This window comes from Cetorhinus maximus, chromosome 5 (assembly GCF_964194155.1).
Source record: "Cetorhinus maximus chromosome 5, sCetMax3.hap1.1, whole genome shotgun sequence".
Lineage (NCBI taxonomy): Eukaryota > Metazoa > Chordata > Chondrichthyes > Lamniformes > Cetorhinidae > Cetorhinus > Cetorhinus maximus.
The window spans coordinates 66,706,845-66,727,094 of record NC_135883.1 but is presented as its reverse complement, the minus strand read 5'-3'; the positions used below and the strand labels follow the sequence as shown (position 1 = coordinate 66,727,094).

The 20,250-nt window shown below is 45.9% G+C and overlaps 1 protein-coding gene across 1 annotated transcript in view; it reads left to right on the top strand.

Annotated features, from left to right (window-relative positions):
- The window catches only part of bmp5 (bone morphogenetic protein 5), a 195,413-nt gene that overhangs the window by 139,287 nt on the left and 35,876 nt on the right, over positions 1-20,250 (top strand). Inside the window, exons 2-3 of the mRNA XM_078541934.1 lie at positions 2,993-3,185; positions 15,458-15,606. Of these exons, the coding sequence (XP_078398060.1) occupies positions 2,993-3,185; positions 15,458-15,606 (342 nt within the window). The remainder of the gene's footprint in view (positions 1-2,992; positions 3,186-15,457; positions 15,607-20,250) is intronic.

Genomic DNA, 20,250 nt, shown 5'->3' with positions numbered 1-20,250 from the left:
GAGAATTTTCCCCTCTCTGAGAGCCAGGAATAGACCATCAACCCCTTAGGAAAGCTTGAGCTGTCTGGGCCACTCTGGAGGAGTCCTGTCGTACTCAGCTGAGTAGCTATTTAGATTTGTGTTGGTATACTACATCCTGCACCAACAGCCCATTATGAGGGGTCAGCCCAGCCACCAACTGTCAGGTGAGAAATTGAGGGGGAGGGGGAAGAGGGAGATGGGAAAGGGAAACTGGAATGGAGATAACTCCTTTCTGTCAGGGCTCTTTGTTCAGATGTGCAAGAGCTATTCCAGTGACCTCCATGACATCTCCCCATTCAGCAGCAGTCCCACACTCACTACCTTCTCTCTTTCTTCTCTTAATAACTATCACCTCATTCTCTTTCTGACAAAACATATTGGTTCATTGTTCATTGAGTTTGGACATAAAAATCAATCAAATCACAATTTATCAAAATAATAATTGCATCAACAAAACAAAGAACTAATCACTGCTGCACATTCCCTCAGTGTCCGTCCTGCACATGCCTCTCATGACCCTGTGAGGTAATTCTTCTCCTCTTCCTCCTCCTTCTCCTCTTGCTCCTGCTGCACCTGCTCCAGCTTTTCCTCCTGTTTCTTTCTGCTGCCTTCCCAAGTTGGGCATGATCCAATTCCCCGGCCTAGGATGCTGCCATGTTGGCCTCTGTGTCTTGCTTCTGGTTCACAGCACAGTGATGAAAGGTTGACTGTGATGGAGAGAGGTAATTTTCCACGTTTTATCGAGTGATAGACTACATCAGATGGTCAAGAGTAATCCTGGGTGCAAATCTATTGTCTGGGCATCTTGGTCTTGATTTGAGGAGAAGTCCTAGAACCAAAGAAAAACACTGTGGATGTTAGACATCTGCCCTTTCAACTCTTCTCTCTCACCATCCAAGACCCCAACACTTAATCCTTGTGAGACAGCGATTTACCTGTTCTTCTTCCAATTTACCGTACTGTATTCACTCTTCAAGATGTGGGCTAGAATTTTGCACACAGGCAGTGGCCCCAGTTCCCCCAACTGAAAATCATGGGAGGGGCTGCCTCCACTTGGACAGGTTGCCCCACAGTGATTTAATAGCCACCGGGCCTTTAAGTGGCTCAGGGTGAGACTTCCGCCCCCATCTGGGAGGAAGTCCCGCCTCTGAGAACCAATGGCCAACTTAAGGCCCTCAATTAGCCCGAGGGAGAGCAGGCCACCCACTGCTGCCCCTACCACTGACAAAATACCAGTGGAGGCAGGTAGGCAGAGGGCACAGCCGCCATGGCAACCAGTTTTACATCCCCTCCACCCACTTGCCAGCTTGCTATCTTAGTGGGGTCTGTAAAATTGCACCCATGGTCTCCTCTATACTTGGAGACCAAATACAAATTGGTTGGTCACTTTTCTGAATACCTTTGTTCAGTTCAGAAGTGCGACCCTCCTGGTCACTAGTCATTTAAATTCTCCATCCAACTCGCTCTCTGACCTTTCTGTCCTCCGATTCCTGCTGTTTTTCTGTTCTCATTTGCAGCTTCTCTGGATCCATCTCTTGTTCCACTATTGTCCCATTACCACCTCATTTTGCCTTGCGCTATCATCCATTTTGTCATTTAATCACTCCTGCCTTCCGCCCTATCACAGACCTTCCCTTTTATTCTTTCCTTGCCCTCCAACTTCCACCTCATTTTATCCCTGGCTCTGTACTTGCTTATAAACCGTTAAATCTCTAACTTCTTTCAGCTTTGACAAAAGGTCATTGACCTGAAACGTTAACTTTGTTTCCCTCTGCAAACATGCAACCGAACTTGTTGAGTGTTTCCAGCATTTTCTGTTTTAATTTCAGAATTAATCCTACTGCAGTGGACATTTCCATTAACTTTGTTTGGTAGGGCATACATGGATTTACATGCTCTATTCACAGGCTTAAAAGTCACCAGAAGGCTATTTAACTCATACCCATGACTTTTGTTATTGATACAAGAGAGTTTTATCTCTTGTATCAGGTTTAGTCTTGAACTTGGATTCCCATTTGTAATTTGTGAATTGCTTTCAGATTTTAAGGAAACTTGGCTTCACATTTGCAGAGGTGCAAAAATCTACTGTCTCAGTCAAATAGCTTTATTCTATTCCAAAATTGTCTCACAGTTGAACCCCAGATGTTCACTTTGATTAATCTGCCTCCAGGCAAAAGCTGAAAGTCACCTGAGAAAATGAAAATGCCACTAGCAAACCAGAGGAAAGAATAAGAACACATGGCCACTGAAGTACTTAAAATATGGAAATAAGGCAGGAATGATGTGTAATAAAAACAGAAAATGCTGGAAAAATTCAGCAGGTCTAACCGCATCTGTGGAGAGAGAAACAAGAGTTAATGTTTCGAGTCCATTACTCATTGTAGAAGTGAATACATTTCTGTCAAATTACATTACCTCGTGTAAAGCCAAATTATGTGGTTATTCTTGCGATTGCAACTTTTGTTGCAAATAAATTAATTGAATGGCACTAGACATTTTTGTGTTTTACACAGCGCACTCACAGTCTGTTAGTCTTAGCTCTATTATAATTCATTTATTTCCATTGAAAAAAGTTCTGCGGATGCTGGAATGTAAAGGCAAATTTTGCAGTTTGATGGTGACTGTTTGCCCTGTGCATTAAAGAATGCTGCTAATTTTGATTGTAAGTGTTTTATAAAGTGATAAAAAGCTTGAAAATGACTGAAATCTGTTTCTCTTCATTGTCAGTCTATCTGTCATTTAAAAGGAAATGTGTTGAAAGCAGAGTACATTATTCTCCTCCATTTGATTTTTTTGCCCTTTGTGTTTATTTGTGGTTGGTGGACTTCTCTCAAATGACAAAAAATAACTTGGATGGAGTTAGAAGTGAAGCAATACAATAGTAAAAAGGAAAGGTTCTGCTTCTACCACATGTCGCTAAGGCCGTAAGTGATACCAACTTCTTTCTTTTTCTTCTTATTCCTGATCTTAGTTGAAAGAGACAAGTATTTTTCTCACCAGCGAAGGCACTACAAGGAATTCCGATTTGATCTCACACAGATTCCTGAGGGCGAGGCAGTAACAGCAGCAGAGTTCCGAATTTACAAAGATCGAAGCAACAGTAGATATGAAAATGACACCTTTAGGATTACTATATACCAGGTTCTTAAAGAATATTCGAATAGGTAAGTATTCAATTAAGTAAAGAGATATTATTAAGATACTACATTCTGTTTTGTTATAGTATAAGCAAAGATTGCATGCCTATGGGGAAAATGCAGGGGAAATGCAAGGGAGAGGGACTAATTGGATAGTTGTTCCAAAGATGATGGATGGACCGAATGGCCTCCTTCTGTGCTGTATGTAGTACATACTCTATGACATTAATCAAAAACAGTCTTGATTTGGAAATGGTTTACAGTCAACCAACCTCAATGCAATTTTTAAAACTTATTTTGTCACATAATGTTATTCTAATAATTGCAAAGAACACAATAACATTTATTAAAAATGGATTCAGCCAATGATTAGACATTGGCTCATCTGAATAGTTGCCGTTTAATCTTCGAAGATTAAAAAAATGAATTCCATTCTTGGAAAACACTTCCTTCTCAGAGTGTGCTGAAAGATGACAAGATACTTACATGTTTACAAAATAGTTAAGAAAAATATGTTGGCAACTGAGTTAAACTGTAATAACTCTTGCAAAGCTGAAAATTAGTTTAAATACAATATAGTAACTGAAAGAGAAACTGGCACAAAGGACTTATGGAAAATGAGTGGTCGCTAGGAATAACTTCATAAGAATGTGTAACATTGTTCATTGGAAGAATTCTTTGTTGAATATCTTAAATAGTTTGAAATAACTAAGCAGAATGATAAAGTGAATCCCACCTATTACAATAAAAAAAACCAAAATTAATTGCTTAGAGCTGCTGCAGGGCATTCTTCTGGGGGAGGGTCAGAGGTCGTGGTTCACATTGGTACCAATGACTTAAGTAGGAAGGGGGACATGGTCCTGCAATCAGAATTTAGGGAGCTAGGTAGAAAATTAGCAAGCAGGACCTCAAATGTAGTAATCTATGGAATATTTCCAGTGCCATGTGCAAGTGAGTACAGAAATAAGAGGATAAGGCAGATGAATGCGTGGCTGGAAAGATGGTGCAGGAAGGAGGGCTTTAGGTGCCTGGGACACTGGGACTGGCTCTGGGGAAGATGGCACCTGCACAAACCGAACAGGTTGCACCTGAACAGAGCCACGACTGAGTTCCATGCGGGGGGGTTTTGCTAGTGCTGTTGGGGCAGCTTTAACTTGGCAGGGGTGTGGGAACCAGGAGAGAGTATTAGAGAGGAATGCCAGGGTGCACAAAATAATGGGTGAGACAGATAGCACTAGTATAGAGAATAGTAAGCTAATAGGTGGAGTCAGAGTGAGGGAGAAAGTAATGAAATCTAAATCAGGGTTACTGAGCATGTATGTGAATACACGGAGTATAGTAAATGAGATTGGGGAGCTATAGGCACATATTGTCATGTGGAAATATGATGTTGTGGTGATAACAGAGATCTGGCTCAAGGAAGGGCAGGACTGGGTGTTAAATATTCCTGGGTACAAGGTGATAGGAAAGGAAGAAAAGGAGGAGGTGTGACGGTATTGGTTAAGGAAAGCATTGTGGTGCTGGAGAAAGAGGATGTCCCAGAGGGTTCAAGGACAGATTCAATTTGGCTAGAGCTAAGGAACAAAAGGGATGCAATTACATTGCTCGGTGTAGTTATAGACCACCAGCTGGTGAAAAGGATGTAAAGGAACAAATCTGCAGGGAAATTACAGAGAGGTGCAAACATTATAGCGTAGTTATGATAGGGGAATAGAGTACAAGGGCAGGGAGATTATGCTCAGCTTATATAAGACACTAGTTAGACCCCAGCTGGAGTATTGTGTGCAGTTCTGGGCGCCACATTATAGGAAGGATATGATCGCATTGGAGAGAGTGCAGAAGAGATTTACACGAATGGCTCCAGGGATGAGAAACTTGAATTATGAAGATAGAATGGAGAGGTTGGGACTGTTCTTCTTGGAGAGGAGAATGCTAAGAAGAGATTTGATAGAGGTGTTGAAAATCATGAGGGGGCTGGATAGAATAGATAGGGAAAAACTGTTCCCACTCATAAAAGGATCGAGAGTGAGAGGGTACAGATTTAAAGTGATTTGCAAAAGAAGCAAACGTGATGTGAGAAAAAACTTTTTCACGCAGTGAGTGGTTCAGGTCTGGAATGCACTGTCTGGAAGTGTGGTGGAGGCAGGTTCAATTGAGGCAGTCAAGAGGGCATTAGATGATTATTTGAATAGAAACAATGTGAAAGGGTAAGGGGAAAAGGCAGGAGAATGACACTAGGTCATGATGCTCACTGGGAGAGCTAGTGCAGACCTGATGGGCCGAATGGCCACCTTCTGCGCCATAACAATTCTGTGATTCTGTGAAATCTGAGTAGCCATTATAATATTTTTACACAATCCACAATAATGAGTTATTGAGCTCTTTCATTGTCTGATAGTCGTTAGTTCATCGTGATAATTTGTGAGGCCATGGACAAAATGCAGCTGTAGAATGAGCTGTAGCTTTATTGCCATGTTTCTGACCTGCATTCCCTTCCAGTGAGGCCCTCGCCTGGAGAGGAGCTTTGCAGAAGTGCTGCTATATTCCTTGCAGCTTTTAAGCATTACCAGTGCTCATAGAAAAATTTCTGGCTTACATTCTTTTTTTTGCTATTTAACATATATTGTCACTCCTGTTGTGGCATTGTTTTGAAAGGGCACTGCCTTACTCTGCTGACTATTCTGTAGACATAACTTTAAGGGAGATGTGACTCACATAAAATATAAGCTCTCCCTGGAGTGGAAATTGATCGCATGTTCATTATAGGGGAAAGTAATATCCTTCCTCTAATTAATTACCATTAATTACCATTAATTAACTGAATAACATTTGAACACAAGATTTTCAAGGTATTGCTGCAGGGAGCAGGTGTCCGATTCTTTGAAGGGGGGGTGGGGGGAGGTTCAAATCCTAGAGTGGGGGCTCCGATCCCTAGGGTGGGTAGCTTCTGACCCTGGGGGTGGGGTTGATCAGAGAACTCGGGGATTGCAGGCCTCGTGGCGGTGGCTGAAGAGTTTGCAGACCTCAGGGTGGAGAGGTTGGGGGAAGGGAAGAAATATGAAGAGTGGGAGGGCTGAGTCCAATCACAGGATTTGGTGAGGCAGGTACGCTGGATCCAACAGGTAAGTGGGAAGGTGCTCAGCTCCAATATTCCTCAGCACCTTGTGGAATATCCTGCTGGACTTCCCGAGGCCCCGGAAACCTGGCTGCCCAGAGTTAAATTGGAATGGTGGTAAATATGAGGCATGCAGCAACCCTATAATATCTAAATTGACAACCCGCCTGCTTGGAGCAGGCTCACCTGCACCACCCCTCCCACCCTCATCCTGCCCATGCTGAAACTGGATGTGGCCTGGCTGGAGGTGGAGTGCGGACTCAGGATCTGGACTTTCAACACCTGACCTAAACTCACTGTGTTTTTTGGGTTAAAATCTCCAGCAAAATCTCAGCCCATTTTATAAGGGTTCATTACTTCAGTAATTTATTTTCTGGACGAAATTTTCCCAGAATTGCACAAAGTGCAGTAGAGGGTGGGTAAAATGGAGACAAAAACAAGAATTGCTGGAAAAAGAAGAGTCACATGGACTCGAAACGTTAACTCTGTCTTTCTGTCCACAGATGCTGTCAGACCTGCTGGGTTTTTCCAGCAATTTTTGTTTTTGCTTCAGATTTCCAGCATCCGCAGTATTTTGCTTTTATCTTAGGGTAAAATTGAGTCCTACCCGCCGACGAAAATGGCGGATTTTAACGCCTTATCGTCCCGAGCCCACCTCATTATTTATTCACTCCGGCGAAACACACCATTTCCATGGTGGGCGGGCTCTCATTCACCCGCTCGCCATTACCCCGCTGTTACATCACGCCGGCCGCCATCTTTATAAGGCAGCTGTCAGCAAAGCGCTCATCACCACCAGTTCACCACCGCTGCCCGGGAGACATGGCCAGTAAAGGAAAAAAGACTGCAGCCCTCCAGCTTCAACGACGGGTCCCTCGAACGACTGTTGGATGCCGTGGAGGCCGGCGGGATGTGCTCTACCCCCGCTCTGGCCGCAGGATAGGCAACAAAGTCACCAACCTGGCTTGGGAAGCGGTGGCAGCGGTGGTTAGTGTGAACACCCTGCAGGGAAGGACAGCCACCCAGTGCCACAAAAGGATGAATGATCTCTTCCATTCCGCCAGGGTAAGTCACTCTTTTCATCACTCCCAACTCACACACTCACAAACCCATCACACATCCACAGGGCCCTCACTCACTGCCAGCACAAGGGACATCACCATTCACTTTCTCACACTCACCGTCATTGTCCTCATCCCGTCCATGGGACCACTCACCATCCACACAGGACAGGCATACTTATCATCTGGCCTGGCAGGCATCCTAATACACTCTCCCCATCTCTATCCATGCAGGACAAACTGGCTCACAACAGGGGGGGAAGGTCGCAGACAGGTGGAAGGATGCTGGAGATCAAATTTCTGTCACAACTCGAATCCAGCTGGCCAGCAAGGATCTGGACCGGTCCTGTGCTGATGGTGAGGCTGGAGCTGCTCTACCAAGTGAGGATCAGCAGTGCAACATCCATCAGAAAACCGTGCTGTGAGTGATGTGTCCTCTTTCACAGGCCACTGCCATGCACTAATTATCTCCCCTTGCTTCCGCAGGCACATCTGCCAAACAGCCGACAGAGTCCATGACCCAGGGCCTCCAATCAAGCCCTGAAGAAACCTCTGAAGAGGAATCTGAAGGCACCCTCCTTGAAATCCCGTCACAGCGCTCACCCACACCCTCCACCAGTGCAGAGACACACACCTTGGTGGGACCTAGGTTTAGAGTAACCTCAGGATCACAATCTGGTGAGCACATCACACTGTCTGATCTACAGCAGGTGGAGGCAGGGACTTTCCAGGTTTCCGGCAATTGGAGGACTGCTGGAGGCTAGAACGTTGCTGAGTCTGAGTCAGATGATGAGCCTCTGGGCTTGGTCATGTCACAGTTGCTGGAGCTGCAAAGGCAAGCTCGGGAACATCAGGAAGGGATGTCCACTGCACTCCTCAGATTGCAAGGCATGATGGAGGAGTCCGTCCGTCTTCACTCTGAGATGATAGCGCCGGCATGCCAATGCACCGAGGTCAACACTGGTAGAATGGCGGCCACCATGGAGACCTTGGTCCAGGACTTTGCTCCTGCACTGCTGCACGGGCACAGCTCCATCGCTGATGCCACAGTTGGCCTCCAACAGTGTGTATGTGAGAGGGGTGCCGGGCAGCTCGATCTCACTCCAGCTATCCCTTCTGCTCACGGAGTCAGCTAGGGGCCCTCGGGCACCCATAGGGAGGAGAATCTACAGGTGCACACCCCAGGGCTATCCATCCAGGTGACTGGCCCTTCTGAATCCCCTCTTCCTGTGACCTCAGTAGCTCCAGCTCCACAGGCCGAGGAGGGTTCCACTACCAAACAGCAGGACCCCGAAAGCAGACAGGGGCCTACCAAGTCTCGGCCCTCCAGAGAACGCCCGCCAAGATCATCACAGACAGGGCATCACATTTAGCAGGCTGCCTCCACCTCTGCTGTGGATGTCTGGGGAGCACCAAGATGTAGCGGCAGAGTTAGGAAAGTTAGGTAAAAGTAGTTGCACGGCCTGGGCACAGGTGTTGATCACTTGTACGTACTGTTCACAATTGTCAATAAACTCCTAAGAATGTCACACTGCCTATGGCTCCTTGTTCTGATGAGCAGTGTTCTTGTCACTCAGATGTGAAACCTTTCTGCACAAGATAAAGGCAGGTGTCTCAGTCCAGGGCCTCTTCCCTGTGCTCTGTGTGGCCTTCAGGCCAAAGTGATGGTCCAGCCTCACACTCCCTGAAACCATTACTAATGCCTGCACCTTGGCAGTGCCGGTCATTGCTGCCAGAATGTAGTGGGCAGGAGCCACAGAGTTCTCTCATTCTCTCTGTGTGCTCTCAGCACCTTTGAGGTGGGGCTGGCCCCCTCACACCAGCATCTATGACCAGTGATTCTGTGCACCAGCTCCTGAAGGGCTGAGGTGCTGAAGGCGGACACAGCATCAGGTCTAAAGTTTCATGGCTGTGTCTCTGAGATGGCCCTGATCACAGAGCGCAAGTGAGCTGCCCTCAGCCAGACAGCAGTCAGAGATTCTCAGAGGCCATGTGAAGATCTATGGAGTGTCCTCACTACATGTCGTCATCATCCTCGACAAATCTGGCGGCTATGAGGGCCTCCCGAGTGCGACTGCCTAGACTGGCCTGCGTGAGAGGCTCATCCTCATCACCATCACCAGCCCACTCTCATCCCCTTGTATGTTCTCCTCATCCGAGGAGACCTCCAGCTCCTCCATCTCCTCCTCAGTCAGCTCATCTCCCCGTTGCAGTGCCAGGTTGTAAAGGGCACAGCAGACGATGATGATGCGTGACACCCTCTGCAGACTGTATTCCAAGGCTCCACCAGACCGGTCCAGGCACTGGAACCTCATTTTCAGCATCCCGATGGTCTGGCCCACCAAGTTGTGAGCTGCAGCATGAGCCTCATTATACGATCACTCTGCTGCAGTCTGAGGCCGCCTCACGGGTGTCATCAGCCACAGCCTCTGTGGGTAGCCCTGGGCCCCGAGGAGCCTCTGTGGACCCTGGAAGACTGCAGGGATCTGCGAGTGACTCAGGATGCAGGAGTCGTGCACATTCCCTGGAAACCGTGCACACACCTGCAGGATGTGTTTCTGGTGGTCGCACACCAGCTGCACAATGAGTGGAAGTCCTTGTGGTTGATGAAGTCCACCGAGTGTAGCGATGGAGACCTGAGCACCAGATGAGTGCAGTCAATCGCACCCTGCACCTGTGGGAATCCCGAGATCAGGGCGAATCCAATGGTGTTTGCATCCTGGCTGTCCTGGTCCCGGGCGAAATGCACAAAGTTGTGTGCCATGGAGAAGATGGCATCCGTGGCCTCATGGATGCATTTGTGGGTGGAGGATTGCGAAATCCCACAGAGGTCACCTGTGGAGCCCTGAAAGGGGTCACTGGCATAGAAATTGAGCAGCCACTGGCAGTTGATGCCCTCCACATCCCCTTGGTGCCAAGTCCTGCAGTAAGTGGCAGATGTGAGCCCCCAGGTCCCTAGACATGTGCAGTCATCTGTGACACTGGTTCTCGATCATCTGAAGGAATAACATGCGGCGTCTATAGACCCTGGGTGTCGCTAGGCACCGACCAGCCACGGCTCGCTGTCGCTCCTGGGCAGTGTGTGCGGGAGCCCCAGCTGCCTATTCTTCATGAGGTTGCTGCTCCTGCCTTTGTGCCACCAGGAGCCTCAGTCGCTCTCTCCTCAGCCTTCTACAGTCTCTGTAGGCCATCGGGCATACAGCTAGGTCACCAGGATCCATGATGCTCTGGCAGCATGAAAGAGAGAGAGATGTGGTTATCATGGCTGTACTTAGCACCTTTCCTGGCTCTGTGTGACTGCCACTTAAAGCCTCCTGGAGAGTGCAGGTCACCCCTCAGATGGCCAGAGATGAGTGCATTACATAGCTGCCCTGTCAATCTGTGACATGGGGGACACTCGTCCAAACCAGGATGCTGAGGTTGCAAGGGGCTGTGAGCATCTCCAGCAGTGACTGCTACATAGTCAGCGTTGGTGAGGAGATTGTACAATGTGTGCAGTCCAACTGCTCCACGGTCCAGTAAAGTGGTGGTGGATTCGAAGTCTGTGTTGGCGGGGTGGGGGTTGGGTGCTGGGTAAGGTCTGGAGCGCTTGGTGGTCCTTTGTGCCTCCATGATGCTTTCATGGGTGGGCAGTCTAGGAGCCGACCCCAATCATATCACTGTAGCTGTTCCTGATCTGCTCAATGGCAGAGGCATGGTCAGTTTATACAGGTGTCCCTAATGCGGGGCCACTTCCCTCACTTACCCTGAACCCCACCTCGATTGCCTGTGCACGGGATGCAGCGCCAGGGCAACACTTGACCCCCCCCCCAACCGACAACGGTCACCTCTGAGGCTGGTCAGCACTTGCCCCTGGACACCCCCAGCCCCCCCTCAGCAGTCACCTCTGAGGCCAGCACTTGCCCCCGGAGACACCCCCCCAATCAGCAATCACCTCGGGGCCAGGCATCAGTTGCCCCCGGACCCCAGCCCCCCTGAGGCCAATAAACAGCAGGTGAGCTGTGGAGAACGCTGCTGCTCACTCACCTCAGTTCCCCCAAAGTGAAGGCTGCCAAGTGCATGTCGCCTGCGTGCTGTTGTGAAACACGTCGGTGTGCTTTCCCTCCGACATAGACGGATGATCCGGCGGAGTTCCAAGAGCCTGGTGGGATGGCCTTTTAATTATATGCTAATGTAATACAATTAGCTCCCCGCTGACTGATGGCGGGAAACGCAGCCCGCTGTTGGCGGGCTGAGCGGTCAATCACGACCACCGTGAAGCAGGTCGCGCCATATTTTCTGTGCACGCCGCCTATTACACCCACCGCCAGCAGCTTGGAAAATTCCGCCCTCTGTGTCAACATCACCAATAATTGCATTGAAAAGACATTGGTTGGGATTTTGTCCGAGTAATGTAACCAGAACTGTGCGCCACTGCCGCTTTCTCCCTTTTACCACGTAATTATAATTTAAACTCAACGTGCCAGTGGTATACATGCAAAACACGTTCGATTTAGTGGCAGGTAAGCTTTCCATTGGTGAAAGTGTCAGCTGACAATGCTGTGTTTACAGGTGGCCTATTAATGAGCCTCCTAGTCAAACAGGGAGGCTCTGCATCATGGCCACAACGTTCCTGCTCAACTAATTCTCATTAACATTAGATTTGAGAGCACAAAGGTGGTATAGGTGTTTTTCAAAATTAAACTCCATTTGTAAATAGTTCTCATTACATTGGTTTCAGTTTACTCATGTGTGGACTGTCTTATTTCTTGAGACTAGCTTAGTCAGAGAGCTCAAAGTACTGGCACATCTCATGGTTTTCATGCATTGATGGTTACTGGGACTTAGGAATGTTCCCTTTATTGTGGAAGAAACAATGTTGGGTTTTTGTATTCACTCTTCATTAAATGTTCATGTTTGTGTCCAGTGTTGTACTCGCCACTCTGTAGGATGTGGCAGATCTTGCAGGCTCAGATGGCCCTCCCTTCTATGAATTGTAAAGGACATTGCCCAATATCACTCTCAGCAGGTATAATTGAAATGGAGGTGAACTCAAAGCCCTGTAAGGACTCTGCCAGCCAACACCTTGAGATGGACCCACGTGTGGACAGTACTGACACTGCCCTATAGGTCCCTCATTTTCTTACCTTGATTGACTGCTTCCATCAACCCCCCCTGCCACCATACCTAGGACACCAGATCCTTCCCATTTCACTCCTCCATGCCCCCGACCTCACTCCACAAACCACCTCACCACTGACCCACCCTTGCCAGTTCCGAGCCTCCATCTAAGCTGCCATTCTCCAGCTCCCCTCCCTTGTGCCACAGAGTTCAACAAGGAAAGCCACTGACCTCAGATATAACTGCACAAAACTGGCTGGTGTACACTATCTTTAAACAAGTGTGAACCGGGTACAACAAGATTCTTGGGCACCACTGACTTTAACTTGAAGTTAGGACTTAATTGAAAACTGTTTCATGTTAATGAGTATCCATGGCATGCAAATGTGTAACCGCAAGCAGGTGTAATTTTCGACACACCGCAAACATGCCATTGACGTTATTTCTGCATTTCAACCTGCCTCCGGGAAATCAAAATTTCGCATTCCGGCTAATTAAGTCACCTCACATTTCCCGCTCTTGTGGGCTCCATAAAACTCTCACCATTTCTTCAATGGCTTTCTATTACCAGATGATACTGAGGTGACTTATTGCTGAGCATTCTTTTATAACTACTTTTTGCCTTCAATGTGGTTTGTTTCTCACAAACATAATTTTCTTTTTTCTTTTAGAATCCTCCCCCCGTCCCATGCCCCATGTCATCCCAGTTTAAGGTGAACAACTTCCTCTCAAGCCTGTTTGAGCTCATCTCTGAAACTAGCTCCACAGACAGACAAAAGCAGCCTGGATTGACTCACCTTCCCTTCTCTTGTCCCACACTGTTTGGGTTCAGCACACTCGGAAGTCAGTTGACTCCCAAGTTAAACCACTTTCAGGTCAATGTGTACCTGAGACTGCTTTGCACCAAAATGACAGTGGCAGCAAAACTACCCCCAAGCACTTTTTTTTCCATTCAGCATTAACATTAGACACACCAAGATCAAGGGCAGCAGTCAGATGCAGAGCAAAGCTCCCTTTATTTTGCTCCGACTATGTGGCTTGGCAACAGAGTCAAAAGAGTACCCTGGCTTGACCAGTGTGAGCATTTCTGCCTCCTACACCAGCCATTCTGAATGAAGTTTCCAATTAGTGTCTAAAACATTTTTCAGATTACAGTCTGACCTTGGCACTCATTATTGAACAAAAAGATGATTCCAAAGCATATTCTTGGGAGGGAAGCAAATAGAATGCCCTCGAATATTCAGAGCTGCAGCTGCTCATGTTCTGAATTAATAATCTGAATCATTTCTGCCACAGGCATTCAAACAGATTGCTTTACCAAATTGCTCTTCAAGAAGTTGCTGTTTCTGCAGTAGTCAGTATATTTTGATCACATCCCCTTGTTTTTGTTTCAATTAAATAGCCTCAACAAGCAAAACTATCTCCAATTTTTAACCAAACAGCTTTCTATTTTTATTTCTTGCCACTTGTTAATGGTGACATATTAAGGGGAAAGAGCAACAAAATATAGTAGACCCAAGAATGTGACAGAGTAACACCAAATCCATTTGCCATATTTTAAGTAACAAAAGTCCTAGATTTTTGACATTTCTAATGCCTGAACTTTGCTGTTCACTATTTTATAGGTTGTAATTCTATTTATTGACAGGTAACAGTAAAATCAAAAAACTTACACAGAACAGCCCATTAATCACTCCCGAGATTGGAAATGTTTATTTTAGGTGGTTACACTTAAAGAGCCGTCACAAGAGACATGTCTAATTAATTACAACCTTTTGAGCAGTTCAAAGAACACACTGGCCATTAGTCAGAGATTTCACATTTCAGACTCCAAAGGGTTACTAAATACAATTTATTAGGTATTGGTACCTTTTCATTTGACCAGCTCTGGAGAGGTAGGTCAAGGCCGCTGCGATTATATGATTGTTGCCATCTCAGATATACCCATGGGAGGTGAGAAATGTTCTCCTTGTGTGGTCATTCTAGCATCTGTAGTATTACAGAATTACAGAGTGACAAGGGATTGAAGCTGCACAGCAATCAGCATTAGCTGCCTGACGGAGCAATACCAGCACTGATATAATTATCAACTGACTGCCTTTGCAAGGCTGTGGTATGCCCTAGTCCTTAGGGGACTGGGGGTTGGGGAAAGGTGTATTGCAAATTTCTCACGTTATATACGCACTATCACATTTTTGCAGTTACTGATTTATGCACTTTCATGTAGAAATATGGGGCCTGAAATTGTTGGAAGGTGGAAGTGTACAAAGTGGGTGGACTTTCCCTGGGGGAGAGCTGGAAATTAGGGCAGAACCAGGCTGTCTGGTTTGTGCCCCACTTGCAACATGTTGCAAATTCTGATTGGGAATGGACACGTCTTCTGCTTGCCCTTCTGAACAATGCAGGCGGCTCTGGGGGGTATGTATATATGGATGTTCCCGGGTTACCCCAGGAATTCCACCATCTTTAAGCTTACCAGAAATGATTTGATGATAGGATGGGACAAGAGTTTCAACCTCGTTGATATATATTGTAACCTGTTGTGTTCCTATTATTTTTTGCTAAATAAAACTCTATCCATGTGCCATACTTTCCACAATGTATTTTGCATGACTGCTTCTCTGCTGTATGAGTTTGGCTACAAGTATGGTCCTCTTGCTCCTAAGACAGCAGGTAATGGGTTTGAACACCAGTCCTACAATCTAGGCTGATGTAAATCGAGCTGCTGACTTTGAAATAAAGTGTGAAAACTGAGTCACAATTTGCCCATTCAGGTAGATGCAAAAGATTCCATGTCACTACTTGACATTATTTTGATGTCCCTGGAAATGTTTATTCCTCAACCAACATCATTCAAACAGATTATTTTGGGGGCTTATCTCATTGCCATGTTTGCCAACAAAACAGTAACGATTGGTTGTGCAACACTAAGAAATGTACTAAAGAAGTGAAATATGCTATATAAATGTAATTTCTTATTCCTATCATTAGAACTCATTACCGGCTGTATTTCTATTAACCAGGGATGCCGATCTCTTTCTGCTGGATGGCAAGAAGGTCCGAGCATCAGATGGAGGATGGCTTGTCTTCGATATCACTGCTACCAGCAATCACTGGGTAGTAAACCCACAGCATAATCTGGGCTTGCAACTTTGTGTGGAAATAATGGATGGTAGGTTATCCCATTGCTGTTCTTGGAAGAACTGGTGATGTCATCTTGGGAACTGCTTGACCCCATTTTATAATGGGACTATCTTTAAATGCCTTGCATGAATTGTATTCCTGGTGTCCTGGGCAATGTTCTCTCTGTCTACCAATGCCTAATAATAAATAATCTGGTGACTACACTTCAAAAGAATTTATTTGGTTGTAAAGAGCTTTGGGATGTTTTGAATTCATAATAGGTGCTGTATGAATGTAAATATTCCTTTTTTCTAGAGAAAAATGATTGGCTGAAAAAGGAAAGTAAAAATCATTTTTATTTATTCATTCATGGGATGTGGGCGTCGCTGACTAGGCCAGTATTTATTGCCCATCCCTAATTGCCCTTGTTCAGAGGGCATTTAAGAGTCAACCACATTGCTGTGGGTTTGGAGTCACATTTAGGCTAGACCATGTCAGGACAGTAGATTTCCTGCCTTAAAGAACATTAGTGAACCAGGTGAGTTTTTACAACAATCGACAATAGTTTCATGGTCATCGTTTAGATTTTTAATTCCAGGTATTTATTGAATTCAAATTCCACCACCTGCCTTGGCTGGATTTGAACCCGGGTCCCCAGGGCATTACCCTGGATCTCTGGATTACTAGTCAAGCTACAAGATTACTAGTGCAGCTACAAAACAGTGCCAGCAAACAACTGGGTCAAAGAAGTGTGCAAATATATTACACTAATAAATGCTGCTTATGAGAAAAAAGTTAGATTAATTCTTGGGATGTGGACGACACCGGCATTTATAGCCCATCCCTGGCTCCTCTTGAGAAGGTGGTGGGGCTTCTTCTTAAAACACTGCAGTCTGTGTCGTGTAGATATTGTGTTGGATGAGCGTTCCAGGACTTTGACCCAGTTAAGGAACAGCGCTATTATTTCCAAGACAGGATGACGTTTGACGTAGAGAGGAAGCTGTAGTCAATGATGTCCCTATGTACCTGCTGCCCTTGCCCTTCTAAGTGGTGGAGGTCATAGGTTTGAGCGGGCTGCCAAAAGAATTTTGGCACAGACGCAATGGGCTGAATGGCCTCCTTTTGTGCTGTAACAATTCTTTGATTCTGAGTTGCTGCAGTGCATCCCATTGGACACACCACTGCCACTGGTGGTGGAGGGAGTGAAAGTTTAAAGTAATGGATGGCGTGCCAGTCAAGCCGGCTGCTTAGTCCTGGACAGTGTCAAGCTTCTTGAATGTTGTTGGAGCTGCACTCATTCAGGCAAGTGGAGAGTATTCCATCACATTCCTGGCCTGTGCCTTGTAGATGGTGGACAGGCTTTTAGGAGACAGCGGGTAAGTCACACACTGCAGAATACTCAGTCTCTGACCTGCTCTTGTAGTCACATCATTTATGTGGCTGGTCGGTTAACTTTCTAGTCAGTGGTGACCCCCCCCACCTAAGATGTTGATGGTGGGGTTTTCAGTCATGGTAATGTGAAGTTGTAAGTCGAGGGAACATTGTTAGAGTCTCTCTCGTAGTAGGAGGTCATTGCCTGGTATTTGTGTGGCACAGATGTTACTTACTAGGAAAATGTCTAGGTCTTGCTCCATGCGGACATGGACTACTTCTGAATCTGAGGAGTTGCGAATGTAACTGAATATTGTGCAATCATTGGTGAACACGCCGACTTCTGACCTTGCAATGGAGAGAAGGTCATTGACGAAGCAGCAGAAGATGGTTGAGCCTAGGACATGACTAGTGATGTCCTGTGCCTGAAAGTGATTGACCTCCAACAACTACAAACATCTTCCTTTGTGTTAGGTATGACTCCAACCAGTGGAGAATTTTCCCCCTGATTCTCATTGACTTCAATTGCATGAGTGTTCCCTAATGCCACACTCGGTCAAATGCTGCCTTGATTTCAACTTCACCTCTGGAATCCAGCTCTTTCATCCATGTTTGAACCAAGGCTGTAATGAGGTCGGTATCATACTGCTGTTTGTGGGAACTTGTGTGAAAATTGATTTCCTACAGCAACTACACTTCAAAAGGATTTATTTGGTTGTAAAGACCTCTGGGATGTTTTGACTTCATAATAGGTACTGTATGAATATAAGTCTTCCTTTTTTTCTAGAGAAAAAGGGTTTCAGCTACAAAACAGGACCAGCAAACAACTGAGTTGAAGAAGTGTGAAAGTATATTACACACGTGCGGTTCTAGAGAAACCCAAACTGGAGATTGGTGAGCAGGTTATTGCTGAGTAAAAGCCAACTAATAGCATTGTCAACGACACCTTCCATCACTTTGTTGATGATTGAGAATAATCTGATGGGGTGGTTTTGGCTAGATCAGGCCATATCTTGGCAATTTTTCATATTGTTGGATAGATGCCAGTGTTGTAGCTGCAGTGGAATGGCTTGGCTAGGGGCGCGGATAGTTCTGAAGCATAAGTCTTCAGCACTACTGCCAGAATGCTGTCAGGGTCCACATCCTTAGCTGTATCCAATGTGCTCAGCCCTTTCTTGATTTCGCATGGAGTAGATCAAATTGGCCGAAGACTGGCATCTGTGACATTGGGGACCTCAGGAGGAGGCCAAGATAGATGATCCACTTGGCACTTCAGGTAGCTGAAAACATTTAATTCTTGTCACTCACCTGTTGGACGTTACCATTGTTGAGGGTGGGGATGCCTGTGGAGCCTCCTCATCCTGTTTGTTGTTTAATTTTCCATCACCATTCATTCATGACTAGATGTGACAGACCGTAGAGCTTTGATCAGATCCATTGATTGTGGGATCACTTAGCTCTGTCTATAACATCATTGACCAGAAATGTTAACTGTTTCTCTCTTCACAGATGCTGCCAAGCTGGCTGTGTATTTCCAGCCTCTTCTGTTTTTATTTCTGTTTATAGCTTACTGCTTCTGCATTTAGCTTGCATGTCGACCTGTGTTGTAGCTTCACCAGGTTGACACCTTATTTTTAGGTATGCCTGGCTCTGTCTATGGAATTTGGCTTAGTTGCCTGGCTTCAAGGTAATGAAGAAGGGAGAAATGGGATGTGCCAAGCCACCAGATTGCAGATTGTGCTGGAATACAGTTTTACTGCTGCTGATGGCTCGCAGCATCTCTTCAGTATCCAGTTTTGAGCAGCTCCAGCTGTTCTTAAATGACCTTATTTAATGCGGTGGGTAGTGCCACATGACACCAGGGAGGACAGTCTCAGTGTGATGATGGGATTTGGTCTCCATGAGGATCATGCGGTGATCACTCCTACCAAACTATCATGGACAGGTGTATCTGCGAAAGATAGGTCAGTGAGGAAAGCATCAAGTAGGTTGTTGCTTTGTGTTTGTTCTCTCAATTCTTGCTGCAAGTCCAGTCTCACAGCTATGTCCTTTTGCTCTCAGCCAGCTTAGTAATAGTATGACCAAGGCACTATTGGTGATCACATTGAAGTCCCCATCCAAAGTACATCTTGTGCCCTTGCTAACCTCATTGCCTCCTCAAGTGCTGTTCAACATAGAGGAATACTGCGTGTACCATGGATGGTGATTGTGATGTTGGCTGATAGATCTATGAATATGACAACCTTAGCCTGTTGCTTGGCTAGTCCGTGAGACAGCTCTCCCAAGTTTGGCACCGGTAGTCCATGAGAAGGAGTTTGCAGGGTTGACTGTAGTGACTGATTCAAGTTGTCTAGTTTTACTCTTTCACTCCTTTCCAACAGTTTAATGCAACTGAGCGGCTTTCTAGGCTACTTCAGAGGATTGTTAAGAGTCAACCACATTGGTGTAGGATTGAAGTCACACAGACATAGAATTTGATGGAAGCTTACAGCACAGAAACAGGCCATTCAGTGTTTATGCTCCACACAACATCCTCCCACCTTACTTCGCCAAATCCTTTTGATTTATCCTTCTACTCCTTATACCTATCTAGCTTCTGTTTAAACACATCTATTCTATTCATTGCAACCACTCCATGTGGCAGGAGTTTTTTTATTCTGTGGGCATCAGTGACACATCCCTAATTGCCTTTGAGAGTGGTTAAGAGTCAACCATGTTGCTGCATGTCTGAAGTGACATGAAGGCCAAACCTTCCCTAAAGGACACTGGTGAACCAGATGGGGTTTATAGCAATTGATTAATTAATGAAAGCAAACCAGCTTTCAAATTTAAATTCCACCAGCTTCTGTGTTGGGATTTGAACCTGTGTCCAAAGGGAATTAGCCTGTGCCTCTGTATTACTAGTCAAGTGACGTTACTACTGTGTCACCATTTCCCTGTTCTCCTCAGTAAATGGGCTTCTCCTCAGTTTCTTACAAGTCACTATCCCATAGGCCATAGTGGGTAAGGACAGCAGCTTTCCTTCCCTAAAGGACATTAATCAACCAGTCACATTTTTATTGTCACAATTACTTTTACTGATAATAGTTTTTTACTCCATGGGCAGAAATCTTTGCTCTGTGGGTGGGTGGGTGCGTGCGCGCCCGACTCACTCGAGCGTGAAATTACGCGCGTTGGCATCGGCCAAGCCTGCTGACGTCAACACGTAGTCGCGCGATAGTTCGGTCAGTGGGCGCCCTCCCCTGACAATTAAAGGGCTTGTTAAGACCATTAAGTAATCAATTAAATTAAATTTAATATTTTGCTCCCAGTCCAACCTAAC